The sequence below is a fragment of the Ambystoma mexicanum genome, chromosome 1q (genome assembly GCF_040938575.1).
Source record: "Ambystoma mexicanum isolate Mex_15411 chromosome 1q, UKY_AmexF1_1, whole genome shotgun sequence".
Lineage (NCBI taxonomy): Eukaryota > Metazoa > Chordata > Amphibia > Caudata > Ambystomatidae > Ambystoma > Ambystoma mexicanum.
In genome coordinates, this window is record NC_090922.1 from 1,023,212,834 (window position 1) to 1,023,234,836 (window position 22,003).

Sequence of the window (22,003 nt, forward strand, 5' to 3'; positions counted from 1 at the left end):
ATAGGGTTGGTGCATTCATGTAATCTTAGAAGAGGGAGTGGGGCAGGGGAAACTATGTGCTAGGTCTTGACCTTGTGTGACAGTGCATGCAGAGGGCAGTTGGATGTATCCTCTTGGCGTGCTTATTTCCTGCACTCCCTTTTCATAACGAATAATTTCAAGTTGAACCATTTGCTTACCAGTTTTGCCAATTTTTGTTTTTGGTCTTAAGTGGGGCAAGATGCCCAGAGATGCTAACAAGCTCTTGGTTAAAGGCATCAAGGATTGTTTCAGAGTCATAGTCATAGTCTACAAATGCAAGATACAATGGTTTTTGAAGTTGTTTTTGGCATCCAGGAATGAATTCAGCGGGCCAAAATCTTGTTTTTAGACCTAGCAGACAGTGCATTTCCATGGTAAGCAGAAATGAATCCTCTCACTGATATCTTTATAAGTTTCACCTTTTTCTTGGAATCCATCACCTTTAGGTACTGGCTTTAAAATCGTGCTTTCCACCTACCACCCTCTGGAATGAGTACCTTAAGAAGATCACAGATTGAGCATGACACATGACACTTGCACTGGGGATAAAAGCACCACACACACCCTGCTACTATGAAGACTAATTTAGTCAAAGCAGGACACGTGGAGATGCTATCAAGCACCTATTTGCTTGAACAAAGTATTGAAGAATGTCTGGTTTACCCCAATACCATTGGCTGAAGGAAACTGTCCACCAAATATCCACTAACATCCCCTTTAATGGGACTTCATTGACTACACCATTAATATAGCTGACGAACAGTCAGAGAAGCTCCCAAGTATCCCAGGTAGCCCGTTCTAGAGGCCTGCAATCTTACTTTGGTTTCGTCTTTGTAAACGATGGAAGAAATCCTTGTTTGAAAAGCAGAAGAGCATTCCCTGGGGACACTGAGACTGGCCACATGTGTGGCTGGATTAGGCCTTAATACTGGATTGGACATTTGTGCGACCTCCTGGGGAATGGTGACATTATTAAAAAAGAAGCTGAGTGAGTGGGCGAGTGAGTGGCATTTATGTAGCCCATTCAAACTATTTGCTCACTATAGATTGGTCTCGCCTTACTGTGTTTTTGTAAAGTGTAATTGTATTGGTATGACTATGTTGGACATTGGAATAGAAGTGCTTAATGGAGTAAATTCAATGCATATTGATGTTTCTTGATAACAGTCCGAAATGCAAGGGAGGTCGACTCCATGCTAAAGCTCCCCAACCCAAGAACCTTCAACGTCTATACCTTTTTAAAGATTTAGTTTTATATGCTGTCATCAATTATCTCCCACTTAATGTAAGGGATATGGCAGGCTTGTTCCTATAATGGGTTAAGTTAGTGTGGGGCCTCATCGTTATAACATGTAAACGCCTGATTGAAACCATTGAGCATTAGCCGATGTTGGACGAGCAGCCCTTGAAGAGTTACTCTGGCCATAGAAGGGTGAATTCTTTCAAATTAATTGCCAGCAGAGCGCAGAATTTTGAATGTTTTCTAAGTTTGTATTTTCAGCTTTTGGGAGACCACTATGCAGTGAATTTTACTAATCAGTGAGCTTATTATCGCTCCAATAGGAATGGACTCTGCTGTATGGGAGAATCCTTTGTATTTTCAATGACCAGAAAGCAATTTTTGAATGACCCAAAAGCAATTTTTTGCCATTGATTTGTGTACAGGTCTAGTGTGAGTGCATCATCAAATAGTATACCAAGTAGAGATGAAAATGTTATCACGGCTGTTCTACAGTTTTCCACTATGGGACCAAAGATGATGGCCTCTCTGTTGGGCTATTCAACAGGAACCTTGTATCTAACGACCATGGCAAGATTAAACAAGTTGTCAATTCCGCCCTTGTCCCGGATACTGCACTTTTGTTAGATACAGATTGCCATCATCGTACCAGGACTGTAGAAATAGGCCCCGGATGTTTGCAAGAGGGGGAATGTGCACATTAAATAGTCAGGGATAGCGAGTGTCCGGGAAACACCCCACGGTCTCAAGTGAGGGCTGGAGATGTTTGCCTTTGGAGGAGCCGCGCGCAGACCAAATTCAAAATTCCCATACTGAGTTGTCAAAAGATGCAGAGGAACATTCAAATGAGTCTATGAAGAAAATTCCAAGTGAGTGGAATGGATGGCCTTTTAATGAGGTGCCCCACTCGTTTTGCAGGATATTGGTACAATTGATGGATGGAGTTCCAATCGATCCTCTTGGGGAATAATGGCCATTTGCTGAGGCAAGGTAAGTAGAGTTCCATCTTTGCAGCCTACCCCCGGGAGAATGTAGTGGTTTGGAAAGCACTATTAGCCACTATTTAGCTCTCTGGAGGTGCAATAGTTATTGCTAAGGGGGTAATCCCCTACCTGCACCCTACATTTAAACTTGCCCCGTCTAAGCACCTTATGGTGTAAGTTACTTAAAACAATTGTTGAAAACCCGAATTAATGGCAGTGTGCGCACTTTCTCATGCACCTCTGTTGGCACAGCATAGTGACTGTTCCCTTAAACTATTAAACTATTACGAATATATAGGAGCCTCGACATATAGCATGCCCTCATGTTCATAAGAGACAGTATTATCAAGTTAGTATTTTAAATGCACCCTTATAGGTGATTTTTTTGTGGGCTTAATATTTTTGGGAAAATCGTGTCCATGCAACGTACTGGATTGCATCTATTGTACATGTGCATATTCTTTTTATGAGGACCCCAATTTAAAAGGGGGCTTCCTGCTCCAAATCTTCATTGAAGCAAGTCACCATGTTTAAGCCGTGCCTGGTCTACATGTGAAAACTCTCACAGGTGGGCGCAACTTTGGGGAGTCTGTCATTTTGGTTGTAGAAAAAATCTAGATATTTCCACTAGAATTGAAAAGGCACCAATAATGAATGCCCACATAGAAGAACACAGGCAAATAGGGCAAAAACAGTGTAGGGAAAGGGTTGTGTAGACTCTTGTGAGTTTAAGAAATGCCCAGGTTCCCTGGGCGTCTGCACGTGTCTCGGGGGCTCTCTGCTGGGCAGCCCCCTTACATGTGCTAGTGCCCGAAGCACGCTCCTTGAGCTTTTGGATGATAGGCTGTCAGCCGCTTTGTGGGGGCTGGGAACACACTACGCAATGATGGGATGTTTAAGGTCCAGACATTGAGGAATGTCAAGAAACAAAGACGTGGGTTTTCTGTCGCTGTTGGATGTCAGCAGGGTAGCAGTCATTCAGACAGTGGTTGTACAGTCCATCTAGGATCAGAAAATCCTCTATTGCGTTGTGTCGCCCTCTCAGCTTGTTCCTTACAGCTGCAGGGAGGGATTTTGTTTTCTGCGTGTTACAAAGTTCATCCCACTTTTTTAAAGCAGGCTGCACTTTTGAAATGCACAGAAACACCTCTTTTCCTTCCTGTTTTGCAAAGTTGTGCACTTGACTGCTGAGGGCATCTGAACATCCGCACTCCAGATGTGCACATTCATTTGTGAAGGAGGCTGCACTTGTATTGGTGAGAAGGAAGGGGGTATCCTTGCACATTCCAAAACATGAAAGAATTGGGCGGGTAATGTCCAGTGTGGTTTCCACACAAACCTAATGACTAATGCCACTAGCATGACCCATTCTTCAAGGGCGTGCCAAGCGCCTGCCTTTGCCGCTCCTTGTGCACATCTTCATTAGTCACTCCCTGAGCCTGCCATGCACCCTAAGTCCCCTAGGTTTATAATGTCTTAGTCTCACATACAATGGTACAACTTCAGAAAGTCCATGCTTGGCCGAATGCCTCCGTTGAAGCAGCACACACAGACAGCCTTCATTTTAATGCTCGTCGTCAGGCGTCGGAGAGAAAATTGATATTTTTACACAACATAAACAAAACAGCATCGTTGAACAGGTTGTTAACGTCTGTCAAATCAATGTCCTTGACAGTGAGCAGTGGTTTTAGAAGCATGCATTCATAGTATGATAATGGTTCCATGCCTAATTTAAACACGCGCGCACCACATTGCCCAATTCCATGTGCCCCAGTTGTGTCAGTTACCTTTAAAAACATGACGCAGCCTGTACACCTAGCTCATCTATCACTTTACTTATAAAAGAACATATTATAAAAGAACGACGAGGCCATCGTATGCCTCACAGAGCGCTGCCTTGATACCCAATCAGGATAAGGGGCTGCCACTGTTTAGTACCAATGGGGCCTGATGAGGAGTTTTCAATGCGGGGCCCCTCCATTTTAAACTTTCCTTTTATCTTCTAAAACGTACCCCAATGTGTACAGCTAAGCTTAACCCTTTGATTGTATGAATGTGGTTTAAGTAGAGGTCTGCAACTCTTAGTTCTCCATATGTTCTGGACTTCATCGCCCATCAACCCTAGCAAGCATAGTCAATGGTGAGGAGTTGTAGTCCAAGAAATCCGGAGGGATGTAGTTTGTGGACCACTGCGCGAAAGTGCAGTTTCCTTATCCTAAAGAAGCTAGGGGGGTTGAATAACGGATCACACGTCCTTGTTTGTCAACTCTGCACAGATTAGAAATCCCGCATTCGACTCTTTCAGTTTTTCAAAATGTGACTTTCCCTCTAGGTCAAACTCAAGAATATGCAGGGTGTGACAATCTCCATGTCAGCTGCTTAATCTCTTAACATATATGTGATTTGTCAAACTCCATCACACTAGGTAGACCAGCCACGTTCACGTTCGAGGCCATTGTGACGAATCAACTTCCGGGGCACCGCTGGTACAGGGATGAATATCAGTTTAGAAACCATGAATCAGCCCCACACCTCTAGTACACCAGAAGGGATCCGAACAGATTGGAAACATAAGTCAATTATAAACCTCCTTTTCCAATTTTGGTAACGTGGCCGGAACGGCAAGCTTATCTCTGCAAGCTTGTGGATCGTTGGTTAGTTGCAAGACAGCAAATATACAAACATTACAATGATAAAAGGGACTGTCCAGTCAAGGTTGTATAAAAAATATCTACTTTATTATTATTACTACAGACAGTTCTAGCACACCACAAAATACAACCCACACTGTAAATGAACACAGAGGACAGACAGTTTCAGAAAGGAAAGGGATACACTCTGGATACTGACAGGAGCGTAGTCGGTAAAGCAATCAGTCTTAACTGTTCAAAGTTATTAGGTTTCAGCAGCATGGGAGCAAGGGATTGTAAATGTCACTAGCGGCCTTTGGAGAAGGACCAGGGGGACAGAACCACAATGTACCTGGTGCTTGAGATGATCTTTATGCTCAACAGCATCTAGTCAGTTCCAGGACGCTTTGCAGCTCCTGCAACAAAGTTGAAGACAGGAGACAGCTGTGGGTAATGGGTGGCAGGCAGTTCGGCAAGCAAGGCTGACATACGGCTGCAGGCTGGCCTACACATGGTGGCTCAGGGTCAAGAATCTTTGTCTCTGTGCTGGTTGGCAGATCTGGAACGCTGGTCGAGGTGTCTCGGATGGCTTTAGTGACTGCCGCATGACAACAGTCAGTGGTGCAGCCAGTCGTGGTTCGAGGTGTAGACTACCTCAAAAATGTCCTTAAAAGGTGGACGCTGGTTGATGCTTGTTGTGGCACTCCTCCAAGCTTCTTCGCAGGGCTTGTGTTGTTCTTTAAGGCAGACGGCCCAAAGCTGAGGAGAGTGTTTGCAGGTATCGACCTTGTCCTTTGTTCAGAGACTCTCTGGCACTTCCTACCTAGGAAGATTACTGGCAGAACGTAGCAGGGCACGCAGCGTGCTGGCTGGGTATGGGTTCTGCAGTTGCTGGATGGGTCCTCTGAGTCCAGTATCTCCTTCTGTTCCTTCAAAGATGTTTAGGGGAGGGATCTTCACTGGCGGAAGCTGTGAGGCAGACTGTACCTTTAGCCAGGGACCAAATGAGTCCTTCTTACTCCTTTCTAAGTCGTCATATGATCTGCCAAAAGAGAGGCTCAACCCTCTTTTAAAGCCAAATGGGCCCCCGTGATTGGTGCAGGCTAAGCCTACCTTAAGGAACCAATCCTGTGTCCCCACCAACAATCTTGTGTTATGCGAGAGGTCATAACCAGAGTGCTTTTCAATGGGAAAGGTAGGGGGTGACAACATGCGCTACTAAGTCCCACCCATCTTCTTGTCTGTTGTGGATCAGAGTGTCTCTGGTTAATTAGGCTCTCTGTGACTCTTGATCAAAGTGCAGGTCTCTCTTGAAGTTTGTTTCGAGAAAAGACTTTGTCTCCATCAATTCACATACTTCTTTCTTCTGAAAATGGGTCTCCCTGCAGGCGTTGCCTACTGTAAACAGTTGTCCCAGACATGTCATTCACAGCCCTTCTTACAGAGTGGTGGGAGCTAGATTCAAGTTGACACATTGCATCTCAAAGAGGTGTTTAGTTTCTTGTCCCTTGTGTTCTGTGAACAAGCCCCTTTGCAGGACTGCTTCAATTAACTCATCAGTATGTGCTGCCACCACGCAAAACTACAATAGAGCAGGGCGGATCCATGGAGCCTTTGATATTTTTATTAGGCTGGCCATGGCTGGAGGAATGTGTTGCCTTCCCCCTTCCTGACCTGCTTTTATGTACTTGTGGCTGTCACATTCCAGCTAAATGTGACAGGGAGGACTGCACCTGTAGGTTGTGTCCCCCTGGAATACTCTTGACTATGTTTGTTGTGCAGCGAGCATAGGAAAATGTGTGCAGATTAGCCCCACACATCTTTGGAGGTTGACCTCCCATCATTCCAGTTATTACCAATTTCTTTTTTAAAAACAGACGAGCACACACTCCTTGTGCAGATGGTCGAATTGCTCCCCAGCCATACCTATTTATACTGAGTGCAAGATGGGATGTGCCTACTACACTTCTTCGTGGTGATTTTAAATTGCATTGTGGCAAGTCTACCTGTACTCATGTACCGTCTGGAAGAATTTTTGTTTGTAGTTGGTCAATAGCGGGCTGGTGCTGCTAAATCAAACTCATACTAGTATTTTTCAGTGTTACCCACCTTTAGACCTTACCATCAGGACATCACCGGTTGATTAAATCTTTTGCAATGTAAATACAATACCTCAAAAAAACTGCACAGACCGGTTAGACTAATTTAAAAAGAAATCTGTTCATCAATGGCGTTTTATATCTATCTCCTCCAATTCCTGATGGGAGAGGTTCTTGAACAAGTTTCCCTCCCTTGGGGTAAAGGAGATGTATCAGTTACGTGTGGTAGCTTCCTGAAAAACCTTTGCTCTGCAGAGAAGGCTGTTTCACTATGGCTTGCCCTTAACTTGCAAAGTCAATTTTCCAGGAAATGGATTAGATAAGAGGAAATAGATGAATCACCTATCAGCTGATACTTAAAACCTCAACATGCTTTGTACGGGAAGAACATTTTTGCTACTGGCTTATACTACAATTCCTAATTCCTGCAGCCTGAAAACAGTCAATAGTGCTCTCGCCTCTTGTAATACCCATCAAAACTTCTTACATGCCCAGTCACCTTATAGAATTTTCCCATACATGTCAATCAGTTTATTGCTTTCCATCTGATTGTTAAACCCCTTCTAAACGGCATTCTCTTGTATTGACTTCTTTCTCTTGTGCCTGTCCCAGGCCTGTCTTTGCTGACAGCTAAGATGAAGCATACTGGCTTTGCCAGGGTTTATATCCCTGGCACAATGCTCAAGGATGTTGTCTTATTCTCCCTACTGTGGCAATTATTTGTATAGACTTCTGTGTTCATGGGAGTGTTCCTAATAGTTTGAAAACTGACCATATGTTCTCCTTTTAAATATGTCTTCACTATGCCAGGAGTTCATGGAAAACCATTAGTCTGTCACTGCTTTACCTTTTTATGGACATGTTTTTCGAAAAGGTGATGTCTGCGCACTTCAAAACGGTATTTGAAAACAACCTTCTGGCTCCTTGATGACCCGGCTGCTATGCTGGCAGAGCACACCTCTAGTTCATGGATGATGTGTACCAAGTGCTAGATGATGGCCGTGCCTGTTTGCTGGTGCTGCCAGATCTCTCAGTGGCATTTGTAGCAGTCGATCACCTAGTGCTCTTTCATACCCTTCTCCATCCAAGGATTCTGGTGTGTCGATCTTTGACTGATTCGTCTGTCCCTGTTCCATGGATGGACATGGATAGCTGGACGACTGCACAGGGTCTGGTGAAATGATCCAGCCATCAATTGGCACACTCGTTCCACATAGTTGTAATTGAATCTTTTTTTCTCCAGGAACCATCTATAATATGAATGTGCCCAACATTTATGCATACAAGGTAATAGTGATCTATAAGAAACTTGAGTTCATGGCATATAAAGTGAGCTTTCAGGACGTGAGCAGGCACAAACATTAACTCATAGTTGACTTCATATGCCACATTTTGCCTTATCTCAGTATACATGTTCAACAGTTTAATCTCAGTGCTAAGAAGAATGGGCAAAGAAACAAATGTGTCACATCAGTCTTGATGAAAGTGATTGATTCAAGGGCATTACCTGTTTTAAGTGCCTGTGACTGTTCTTCATGCATGGCTGTCCATAGCTAGTAGCATAATCGCATCTGCTTAAGCTTTTATGTACGTAATGCAATTCCCTGTGACCTGTGGAGTTCCTACGGTTCCATTCTGTCCCCGGTCATCTTTAACATCTATATGGAACCACTGACCACTGGGCTTACTCCTAGATGACCCCAACATCACAATACACCAGTATGCGGATGAGACACAATTGTATCTAAAGGTCAAGGTATTGATATTGATTGCCTTTAAGTATGCCCTGAAACCAATCAAATGTGGATGTGAAGTGCCTACTTAAAGATTAACCCTACCAATACGTTGTTCTTCTTGTATTCATAGCCTTCATTTTAAAGTCTGCCCTTTATGAAGTATTGGTCATCAGGAATTTGATCCATTTTTCTTTTAAAAAAAGGGATGTTGCTCCATGCTCCCACCCTGCCCCGCCACTCCCCTAGTCCCCTAACCCCACATAGCTATATAAATATATATAAGTATGCATTTGGTCAAATTTGACCAAAACTGCACAAAAAGGAAGAGTTTAAAATGAAGAGCTATCTTAAAACACATATTATGCCAAGACTGAAGTTGTAATCCTGAGCCTCCCCTCCAAGCAGGAGCCCACTCAAAGGTGGCATGACGAAATGCACTTGGATGGGTTTGAGCCTCAACTCACCGACTCAGCAAAATCCCTCGGCTTCATTGTGGATAGCAATCTATCCTTCCAACAACAGATCGCGAATAAAGGCTCAAACAGAATGGTGTGACATCTCTGTAACCTGCAAGGACAAGTGTTTGCTCCTGCCCCAAACGGTGATGCAGGACCTAAAGATCTTAATTGTAGGCTGCCAGCTGCTGACCTGCCCCCTCCCCAAAGTGGCCCATCACACCGTAGTGCACGTCATCACATGCTCTAAGAAATGTATTGTATTGTCCCCGACAACTTAAAGGATGCATGGGTTATCCCACTCCTCAAAAAACCCTCCCTTGACCCTAATATCCCAACTAACTTCAGACCTATCACTACGGTCCCATTCCTGCTCAAGATCCTGGACTGCGCAGCCTACCTGCAGATTCAGGATTACATCGAACTAAACAATCTCCTGGGCTTAAGACAATCAGGGTTTCGCCCTAAACATGGCACGGAGTCAGCTCTGATCGACTTGAAAACTCAGATGGAGTCACTGAAGGACAATGGGAAGCTAGCTCTTCTCCTTCTCCTCGACCTCTCTGCGGCTTTTGATCTGGTCAACCACCAAATACTCTGCCAGCATCTCAAATCCGCAGCCCACTTCTCCGACTCGGCCAATGCCTGGATCCACTCATTCCTGAGCAATAGATCCATGAGGGTCTTCTCAGCGGATCCCTCCCCCATTCACTGTGGCGTTCCTCAAGGCTCGTGTGTATCCCCTACATTGTATAACGTATTCACCAAGCCCCTCTTCGATGTGCTTGACTATCTGGGTGTCTCCTACACTAACTACGCGGACGACACCCAGATACTCATCCCTATCACAGGAGACTACACAGCTGACACCAAAGCCCTTAACGATGTTTACTCGGTCATCCAGGCCTGGATGGCACAGCACGAACTCTGCCTTAACGATGATAAGACTGAGCTCTTATTTTTAGGATCAAATCATCGGCTCAACAAACTAGACCAATCCTACAAGTCCTTCATTATTGACGGCAATGACATTAAAGTCTCCAAAGATACTAAGTCGCTAAGGGTCTATCTTGACTCCTCGCTTTCTCTGAACAGACAAATAAATGCAGTTAGGTCAGCTTCGGCCTATACCTGCAAACTTATCACTGCCTGTATACCCTTCCTAAACTCCATCAACTGTATCACACTCGCCAGAACTCTTGTTATGGCCAAAATCGACTACTGTAGTGCTCTCTACCTAGGGACCAGTCAGTCTAACCTTAATAAATTGCAAACTGTACAAACTAATGCCTTAAGGGCAGCCTTAAACATCCCGAGACGCTCTCATATCTCCTCCGTCAGATTGGATTTACGCTGGCTCCCGGTAAAACAGAGAATTGCCCTGAAAACCCTAGCTTGGACTCACAAATGTCTGAACAACAACGCCCCACCTTACCTGTCCACTCGCTTCTCACGCCACACCTCCACTCGACCTACCAGAGCAGCCCAAACTCACAGCCTCATCGTGCCTAGATGCAAACTCCAAAAAGCTGGTGGGGTGAGCTTCCCCGTCCTGGCCTCCAAACTCTGGAACACCTTGCCCACACCTATCAGAATTGAACCATCATTCCACTCCTTCAAGAACAATGCTAAAACATGGCTGCTCTCCCAAGTCTCATGAGACCTTGACACAGTCCAGACTCCATGTGGGGTACAGAACTGAATATACATTTTCTCTCTGCTCTGTCCCTGTATTATACGCTGTTAATGGTACCCTTCGGTACATGTATATATGCTGTATATTTTTGTAACTTCTGTAACTACTGCTTTTTGTAACATGTTTAAGAGTATGCGCCCGGTTGCCCCTGGGCCTGGTTTTTTGCGCTTTATAAATAAAATAAAATCATCCCCACCTTGTGCACATTACACAGGCTCCACATCCCAGCTAGGATTTTGCTTAAAACCATGTGTTTCACCTACACTGCAACCCGCACTGATACGCTGGCCTATCTGGCGACCATACTAAGATCATCTGGCAGCACACAGTCATTTTGCATTACGATCATTACCAGAATGGCTTTTTAGGAGAAAACAAAAAAAACATATTTTCATGCTCAGCTAAGGTCCTCTGGAATGCCTTACCAGTGGCCATCCAGACTGCTCCAAGTCTCCTTCAGTTTAGAAAAGAACTGAAGATCTGACTCTTCCAACAACTCCTTGTTTTTACCTAAATTCTGCCTATCATGTGCACTCCTCCATCCGTATATTGTACTGTGTTAATTATTACTAACGTTTAATTCATGCCATGGTAAATTATTGCTAACAATATTTTGCTCTCTGACCTGTACTGCAGTGCAGTGGTTGAAGTTTTACTGTTCCTATACTTTTAAAAAGAATGTTTTAGTTTTAAAATAAAAGTTTAGGAAGAAGTTGAAACTTGCACTTCAGTGCACTGCACTAAACTTTCCCTTAAACAGCAGGTGTGTTTGTTTGGGGGTTTGGATTGCAAGTGGGAGGGGGTATTGCAACAGGGTTTGTGAGAAGCGGGGGGCAGGCGAGCAGGGAACATAGTTCCACTACTTACTACTTGTTTGCGTACACTGACCTCTGGTTTTGTGCTCTAAAAATATAAAACAGTAATAATATATTATTGCACGTGCACCTAGCACAAGTATTGTATGGTTTAACTTCAATGTTTATTAATTGTGCAAGTAAAAATACTTTATTTTACAGAACAGGACGCCACACCTGTTTATTTGATATGTTGTTTTAATGTTGTGTACTTTTCTGTGGTCAGGCAGGAAATGTATATTGTCTGTGCATTACATGTTGAACAAACTCGTGTTGTTTCTATTGTATTTTTTAAATATAACTTTGAAAATAGGAAATACGTGTTTGCTATTAAGTCATTCTTATTTTATCTGTCTACATAAATGATTTCCTTACACAAGTATCAGTATTGCTGTAATTATATCCTGCACATTCAATTCTAGTCATAAATGTGTTCATTTTTCCACATGAATAAATAAATGTCAGCTCCTGAGGTCATCAATTAATGGTTGCAGTTTTACGTTCTCAATAATTATCCTCATGTGACCAGACTCTCTCCCTCTCATGATCATGTTGTGGCCTCTGCATTACTTTGTCTTCACTCTATACTCTCGTGGTCTATGGTTTGGTGTGATGGGGTCGCCCCGTACTGCACTTGCGGAAGGTGTTTGATTGGATTGCACTCACAGAATGGACTTCCATTTTGTTTGCTGGGTCTGTTGCCTCATGTTGTGGTAAGACCCTGGTTATTTTCTTTTCAAGTGGGCATGTCATCCGTAGCTTGTGATCAATAGATTATGTCCAGAGGCTTGATGTGGCCACATGCCGAGATGGATTCTTGGATCCTCTAGTTGTGGATTTGATTAATTGGCTGGGACTAGCCAATGGGTTCTTTCATGGGTGTGCTTCTGATTGATGCCATGGACGGTCAGGCTGTGTCCTAGAAGCTCAGGGCAAGTACTACTATTGCTTACTATTGTTTTTGTTCTATTTACACGCGGGTTGCTGTGGAATTGAGTGCATCTGTCACTTGGTGTATGGAGGTTAGTGATGGCAACATCTCACATACAGGACTGCCCAGCTTGCAACATATCCTGGAACGTCTCAACAGCCGTTGTTACTTTTTTCACCGGATATTTTCAACTTTCACAAAGTCTACTTTTGACCACACGATACATGGGCAAAAAGCCACCACAACTCAACTGGGCAGCATGAGCTCATTCCCAGCCCATCACGCAGACAAGATCTAAATTGTATTACTACTTATTGCTCTTCAAAACTGTCTCACATATACAGCCCTTTTAATTCAGAACATGCTAGAATACACATTCCATCATCTTATCTTATCCCTACTCTTGGTCCTCCACAGGCTGAGGTCTGGGCATGTGAGTTGGACACACACTGCACCAACTTTCCAGACACACTAGGTGCTCTAAAATAGATCACTACAGTGGTGATAACATAACACAACTGTGAGGAATTTGTCCATCCGCACAGGGAGTGTGCGCTCACCTGGGCTTTTTTTGAAGTTTTGTAAAATATTAATGATGGTGAGATCACCCTCAGAAAATGTGTGGGGCTAATCCGCACACATTTTCCTCTGCTCACCGCACAACAAACACACAGTCATGTGTACTCTGGGAGGACACAGCCTACAGATGCAGTCCTCCCTGTCACATTAAGCTGGAATGTGACACCCACAGGTACATCAAAGCATCTCAGGAAGGGGGAAGGCAACCCCTTCCTCCGGCCATGGCCAGCATAATTAAAATATCAAAGGCTCCATGGATCCGCCCTCTCTATTGTCCAAGTTCTGCTGGTGGCAGCGCATACTGATGAGAGTTAGTTGAAACAGGCCTGATCGCAAAAGTGGACGGAAACTGCAAAACCTCTTTGATATGCAATGTGTTAACTTGTAGCTAGCTCCCACCCCTCTGCATGAAGGGAAGTGAATGGCATGTCTGGAACAGCTGTTTACAGTAGGCAATCCCTGCAGGGAGACCCCCTTTCAGAGGGAAGAAGTATGTTAATTGATGGAAACAGAGTCTGTTCTTGCCACAAACTTCAAGACCTGCGCTTTGATCAGGAGTAACAGATAGCTCAATTAACCAGAGAGACACTTTGATGCACAACCGACAGGAAGATGGGTGGGACTTACTAGTACATGTTGTCACCCCTTACCTTTCCTGTTGCAAAGCACTCTGATTATGATCATATGCATAACAGAAGATTGTCAGTGGGGGACCCAGGATTGGTTCATTAGGGTAGGATTAGCCTGCACCAATCACTGGGGCCCATTTGGCTTTAAAAGAGGGCCGAGCCCATTACTTAGCAGATCATGCAACGACTTTGTAAGGAGTAAGAAGGACTCATTTGGACGCTTGCTAAAGGTACGCTCTGCCTCACAGCTTCCGCCAGTGAAGGAAGGGCAGGATTCCCAAGAAAGAAGCAAGATCCCTCCCCTAACCATTTCCCAAGAAACAGAGGGAGATACCAGACTCAGAGGACCCATCCAACAGCTCCAAAACTGGTACCCAGCCAGCACACAGCAAGCCCTGCTAGGTTCTGCCAGCAAGCTTCCTAGGTGGGAAGTGCCAGAGAGTTTCTGAACAAAGGATAAGGCCAGTGCCTGCAAACACTCTCCTAAGCGTTGGGCTGTCATCCTTAAAGGATAACGCAAGCCCTGTGAAGAAGCTAGAAGGAGTCCCACAACAAGCATCAACCAGCGTCCATCTTTTAAGTACATTTTCGAGACAGTCGAGCCCTCGAAAAACAACCAGCTTCACCACTGACTGTTTCCATGCTGCAGTCACTATAGCCATCTGGGATGCTTCCACCAGCGTTCCAGATCTGCCAACCAGCACATAGACAACGATTCTTGACCCTGAGCCACCGTGTAGACCAGCCTGCAGCTGTCCATCCAGCCTCACTTGCCGAACTGCCTGCCGACTCATACCCGTAGCTGTCTCCCATCTTGAACTGCCGCAGGAGCTGCAAAGCATCCTGAAACAGACTCAATACTGTCGAGAATCAAGATCATCTCAAGCAAGCACCAGGTACATTGCGATTCTGTCCCCCTGGTCATGCTCCAAAGGCCCCTTGTGACCTTTACGACCCCTAGCTGCTGAAACCAAATATCCTTGAACAGTTAAGATTGATTGCTTTACCGACTACACACCTGTCAGTATCCACAGTACATCATTTTCCTTCGTGAAACTGTCTGTCCTGTGTTCCTTTACAGGGTGGGTTGTATTTTCTAATGTGCTAGACATGTCTGTTGTTATAATAATAAAGTAGATATCTTTATGCCACAATGACTGGATAGACACTTTTATCATTGGGTAATAATAGTATTTTTGCTGTGTTGCAACCAACCTACGATCTACGACCTTGCAGAGATAAGCCTGCCGTTTCGTTCACGTTACCAAAGTTAAACAAGGAGGTTTATAATTTACTCTGTTTGGATCCCTTCTTGTGTACTAGAGGTGTGGAACTGATTGATGGTTTAGAAATCGATATTCATCCCTGGACCACTGGTGGCCCCGGAAGTTGATTTGTCACAAACACAACACAAAGGCCATCAGTGTATATATATTGCTTTTCTAGGAATAAAAAATAAACAGAAAGTACTTTATCAGTCAGACTGGAGGCCCAGAGTCTCATATAATGTGACCATATCTAATCTATCCCCGAAAGCAGCAGTAGTCCTGTACACTCCTACTACACGGTCTTAGTATCTATATCCCTGAATTCTTGCAAATCTATTATACTTTGTGGTGTTGTCTTAACAACAACTACCAGCAGAGCAAAGAGGAAGATGCGCATTGGCCATTATTCCATGTTTTATGGGCTAAGAGTTGGCAAGTGGCAGCAATGCAGCTAAGCATCAGCACGCATGCTTCTTTAAACGGTCATATTCCTCTAGATGCATGTGGGAAAGAATATGTGAAATTAAACTAAATTAAAAGAATATCCTATCCAGTGGCTGAAACATTTGAGCAGATTGTTTGTTTCCTTACCCTGGTAACTGGGGAGCATTTGACTGATTCTTGGATATCCTCTACCTGGATAGTCTGGGGCAGAGTCGGGCAGTCCAAGACATGTTTGATGCAAATGAGGCAATCCCTATCCCCAGTGTGCATGGGCTTTAAAACTGAAGCATACCCTTGGGCTAGATGGTCCGTGCACGCGCACCACCGCAGAGGTTTCGTCCATGCACGGTGTGCCTCCAGAGTGGAGTTTCTAAGATGGAGAAACATGTTCCAGGGAAATGCCAAGCACCTACTGAGGAACTGCACATACACCCTAATTCCCCGTGTGTAACATCTGCCTCCATCCAAATGTCCTGCTTGCGGTCTTCCTTAATACTGTCTGTTTATGTATTTCATTTGTTGATAGCGCCCAGGAACCGGAGGTATCACGGCGCTAGAATCACGCTGGCAGTATTAGCAAAGAAACACCTGCAGACCAATTACATTATTATTATTATTACAGTGTGGCAGGTGCTCACTGCTCTGTACACATCTGCAGATTTCCAGAGCATTACCGCAGTATCCATTAGAAAATGGGGTGAACATCAAACATACCGTATTGAGTCACCAGAGTGCGTCCTTGTCGCAGTTTTGTGGTAGACGACTGAAGCTTTTGCTAAGTACATGTTTCTAACGCACGTTGTGTTATGTCTCCCGCTAGACCATGCAGCAGATGAGTGACCACCGGTATGATAAGCTGACTGTGCCTGATGACCATGCAGCAAACTGCATATACATGAACATACCGAGTAAAGGACATGTCTTGCTGCACAGAACTACCGAGGAGTTCCCAGAAAGTGTGAAGGTAAATACACATGGTCTCCATATATTGATTTCATTGTGTGTGTTTCTCTACCTTTAGCAAACTTAATTGGAGAATAAAGTCTACTTTTGTGATTTCGTTTTTTGGCAAATTCACTGTATGGAATTCGGTGTGTAAATAAAATCATTATGACAATGTGTCACTTCATCAAAAAATACTGCCACTCTACATCACAACATCAAATTCATGAAAAAAATGCAATGCATACATTCTAATGTCATAACTGTACGTCCTATCGTTTCACATTTCCTCATTTCGAATACCCACAACACACAACATCAGTAGAGGGAAAAAACAACAGTTATAATATTAACCAGATATTCACAATAGAGTCTGGAAGGAAGAGTTTGTTACTATCAGCCAATGACAAGACTTTAGACTCCACCAAAGCATTCCAAACGGTGCCAACAGTTGTATAAAACAAACTTGGGGACGTCCCCCCACACCCCTGCGAGCCATGCTGAGGGCCCCCAGTCTCCCACCCTTAAGCTCCTCAACAAAGCATTGGATGCACCTGGAACACCATGCGTGTGCAATGTCCAACATGATCATGCTGCTGTAGAGGCACGCATGCACTGAGCTTGGTGAAAGAGGTGTGTTGTTTAATCAAAGCTTAAATCTTTCACCTAATGTATACAGTAGCCACCATTGGCAGCTTGTGAATTGTTTTATTGGAGAGGCGCAGATTTTTGCCACAAGTATGTGAGAGTGACCGAGTGCAGCGGTAGTCCCGGGGGTTCCCCCCAACTCAAGAATTTGGACACTTTTTGTAAAAATTGGTTAAAAGCCAGACAGTGTGCTCTTTGGTTTTATTGGGATCTCATGAACAAATCCAATAGATATGCAAGTCACTAACCGTGCAGAGGTACATTTCCCAATGCATTGTCATGCCTTTCCCCACAATAAATGCCAGTATAAAACACATTTTCATGCTTGCTGTGCCCTTACCTATCCATGCTGGCTGCACAAATATATGCCAGTATTCCCATATAGGATCATAGTCATGTTTGCTTTGAGCGTAATGCCAGTAATGATATTATAAGAAAACATGTCCAAGCTGGCTCTGCCAGTATCACCACGTACAAACATACTCCGGTTGGCATTGCCATTAAAAATGCAATACCACAATAAGGAAACCTGCCCAAACTGGGTCCAATCTAGGCCAGCCACACATGTAAGTACACTCATCATGATTGCTTTATTACATTTCAGTTTACACCCAGTACTGAGACTGTAATCTCCTAGATTGTCACCAACATGAAACCCACCTCATGCTGGTGGGATGTTTGTCTATCTAGACTCTTTATTGGTTGTATTGATGTGCTTGTTCCCTGGGTGACAAAATTGGTGAAAGTTTCATTTGCCAAAGGATCTGTGGCGCTCTTTCTTAAAGAGGCATGGATCACCCCTCTTTTGAAGAAAGATAATGTTGATCCCATGTCTTGTAAGAGGATTCAATTCAACACTACAGCTAAGTCAATGCCTAGTCTGTGATACTGAATGGAAACCCTTATTGATATATCTTTATGTCCAGTTCATGAGTTCTGGATGACTACCCCTATATAACACCCCTCTCTTAGAATCCCCCTGACCCCACTGAGCCAAGAAGTAGTTCTGTTTTGCAAGTTTAAAAGGTTTATTTGAGAAATAAAACAAAATATAGATACCACGCTTTTATAATAATTAATAATCGATATCGCCCTTATAAATATAATGTTAATCAACAATGGGTAATCTGACACTAGCACACTTCTTTATAATCAATGAGGAGTTGGTGTAGGATGGATAAGGCAGCGAAAATACTTTTATGATTTCAAGGGAAATGCAATGAGGAATAAAATGCAGTACAGAAATACTTGATATGATTTTAGCAAAAGATAAGATAGTCACTTTTTCTCTGGCAATTCACCCCCCTCCCCTATGCAATGTAAGAAATGGAAGGAGATGGAAAGAGGAACACACAGTTCTCAGGAATGCAATCAAATACAATACGAAATTCAATTCCCACCCCAGCAAGCTTAGAGAAAATAGGTATGAGTTTTAAAACACAGGCCCAAGTGCTTTGAATGTGGTGGCAATGAAGTGAGAAATATGCTGAAAATGCTTTTAATTCCCTTTAGGAGGTTCAGGGTGAGTGAGAGATACTTGGGATGAGCTCAGGCTCACTTTAGCAATGATTCAGGGATGGTTATTAAAAGGCAAACAAATTTTTAGCAAAGGAAAGCAAAAAGCTGCTATCTTTTTACAGGTAAAGAAATCAGGCCAAATCGCAAATCGTGGCAAAATTCGCGAGTGCGTGAATTGTGATTACGGCAAAAGTATCAGTCCTAGGTTCGTTGGAAAGCTGAGATTCAAAGCTTTCAGAGGAAAGTTAAATTTCGTTCCTAAGACAAACGGTTCCACAGATATGAACGATTTTGTAAAGGTCGTTTTTCGGATTTAAAGTAAAACTCAAAATGACAGGTGACAGCTTGCAGCTGCAGAATTGACAGGTGACAGTTGTGCAGCTTTAAAAATGACAGATGACACGATTTCTAGGAGGCAGTTCTACTTAGGTTAAAATAGTTTGGATTAGATTAATTTTAACTAAGAGCACAGTTCTGCTAGGTACTCACAATATAAATTTGAAATAGGCCTCGCCACGGATCTGGTCAGGTTTTGGACTGGACTCCGGTTCTGGTCTCGGCACTTCACAGTGATCTGGGTCAGCTCTCTGGTTCTGCTCACAGCGGTCTGGGTCACTCTAGATCTCTGGCCTCTGGTTCTCTGGCAATGGTTCTTGGCAAAAGAATTCAAACAGCTCGCCCGGCTGTGGAATAGTTCGCAAATGATTTTAAGGTTGCTGAAGCCTGCTGAGAAGAGTTCTCAGTTTGTGGGTTTAGGCCCTTGCTTTAAGTTCTGAAGTAAAGTTCTGGTCTTTGGAGATTGATGGATTTGAAGTCTGGATCTCTGGATGTGAAGTCGTCGGTCAGCATGCTCCGCAGCAATTGGAATTGAATGTCTCTCCCTGTCCCAGCAGTCTCTTTTTATGTGTTTTGAAAATGGGTGTTTGCCTGGGCCTGGCTAAGCCTGCCCCTCTCCTCTACTTGTCATTGGCCCAATTCTCCCCTCTCCCATGATTGGGGGAAGGAAATGGATTGTCAGCATGATGAAGTCTGTTTATGGGTCAGAGGATCCTCCCCTGGTCAGTTTGCCCACAAATCTATATTTGATTCAAATACATCCTTCCCAGATATACAATTTGTTGAAATTACATGTGCACATTATATATTCCTTATGGTCCATGCTTGTCCACCTCTGATCTTCCTGGGGGCTTGCATTCAAAAATGACAACATTTTGCGCTTTTTAACTGGTTTTGCAATATCGGACATTTACCCAAAATTACACACATGTGCGCAAGGAGTATGGACATTAATTGATGAAGTGTCAGATTTTTAACATGCAGACATTTGGAGTGAGACCCTATTTTCCGCTAGCAACCCCCCAGAATACACCACAGGGTCCTAACGCCTCTCAATATGTTCACAGAAAAATCACAAAAATAATGATATTACTTATATAATTCTGACAAGTGCGCACTATGAGTTATCTATCTTTTTATTTTATTTTATTATGCCCTGGTCAAAAAGGGGTGTGGCTTCCCACATCACAGGGTGGAATAACTGGTTTATCCACTTCCCCAAGCTCAGCTGCTAGCAGAGGCACTGCCCCTCCCAGTTTCCCCTAAGAGGAAGCCACTTTACGACCCCCCAATATAACATTTGCCTGAGTCCAGGACAGGCCTTTGTTCAACTCCCTGTAGTCCCCAGCTGCTCCACCCCTAATCTAATCAGAGAGGTGACAACTCTTTTTGGCAAGGGGAGTGGCTGAACAGGTTTCAACTCCTGTCGGGGGTAGTTGTCAGGCAGAATCCAGTTTCATTAAGCCAGGTTTCAGCTAAATGTCACTTTTTGTTCCCAGTTTTCTACATTCAAATCAAACTGACAATTTTTACATGTACATTAAATAATTACTTCCTTCAAGTCATTTCAGAATGTAGTTTTACATTGTATCCACCTCTTAGCAAGTCTTTCCTTGGTCTGGTTTTGTTTCATTTGTTCAGTTTTACACAAAAGTCTGGTGGTTTTAAAACGCCGGCTTTCTGATAGTGGTGAGTACTGGTAATGCAACCATTTTTGGGATTAAGAAAATGAATTCCCCACAGTTCTGAGTTGCTTTTTTGGCAATCAGCATTGCCGTTCCCAATGGTTTCAGGCTACTGTGTGTGTAGCCCACTGGTGGTTTTAGGCAGTGCCCTCCTGTGCTCACAACATAGGCAAAAATGGGTGGCAGCCTATTCTTCATGTTTTCCCTGTGCACTCCCTGGGGAGTTCTGGCCATCATGATGTTTTCCATGCCAGTACTGCACAATTTTATTGTAGGGCTTGGATGCATGGGTTAAAACACCCCACAGTCTGTAGACAATTATTGTTCCATAAACAATGTCCTGTTTCTTCTAAAAATTCTGTACAAGGTTACATATTTACAATTCCAGAGTTTCATTGAGCAGAACAATATTCTTGGAATACACCAGTCAGGTTACAGAGCCAGACATGGCACAGAGCTAGCCATGCTGGACCTTGAAGCAAAGTTGTCAAATATTGTCGATCAGGGTCATCCAGCGCTCTTAATTCTTCTCGACTTATCCGCCACTTTTGATTTGGTGGATCATGCTTTATTGGTGGACAGATTGCAATCCATAGTAGGCTGCTCTAGCTTGGCTTTGCAATGGGTTGCCTCCTTTCTGGTCTGTTCCAGATCAGCACCTATTAGATGTGGCTTCCCTCAGGGGTCCTTTATGTCGCCTTCTTTGTTTAACGTCTATGTTGTCCCTTTTTTTAGACTTCCAGATGGCCTGGGTGTCCTTTATACTAATTATGGTGATGACACTAAGGTTATTCCACTAACTGCTGTCTGCCAAGCAATGATGGGCACACCTTGCACATGGGGCTGCCAGAAAGCGCTCCTAAAAATCTATAACTTGTCCAGACTAGAGATAGATGAACATAATCCGAATGGCCAGCCATCGCACGCCCGGACTAAAAGTTCTCAATTGACTCCTGGTGGACTCGGGAGTAAAATATAAAGTGGTGTGCACAGTAAATCAGTCCATCCGTCAAAAAAGCAGGAACTACCTGATTAATGAGATACATTGATACAAGCCCATAGTGGACCTTAATTCAGCAAACTCTGGTCCCTTTCCTTTATTGTTACCTAAGAAGTTGAAGAGCGGCAAAAAGGCTGAGTGATCGTGATGCAGGAAAGCCTTGAAAACCTTGCTGCTCTTGAAAATCTACTCGGCCTAACCATGGCCATTTTGGATTCAGTTTCAACTTCCCTGAATTCCTAAATTCACTCCAAGCACCTGGGAGACACTCAGCAAAGGCCATCATACCCACAAAAGAAAATAGGCTGG

General features: G+C 43.7%; 1 protein-coding gene across 1 annotated transcript in view; it reads left to right on the forward strand.

Moving 5' to 3' along the window:
• The window catches only part of DDAH1 (dimethylarginine dimethylaminohydrolase 1), an 848,052-nt gene that overhangs the window by 814,318 nt on the left and 11,731 nt on the right, over positions 1 to 22,003 (forward strand). Inside the window, exon 5 of the mRNA XM_069641695.1 lies at positions 16,386 to 16,529. Within this exon, the coding sequence (XP_069497796.1) occupies positions 16,386 to 16,529 (144 nt within the window). The remainder of the gene's footprint in view (positions 1 to 16,385; positions 16,530 to 22,003) is intronic.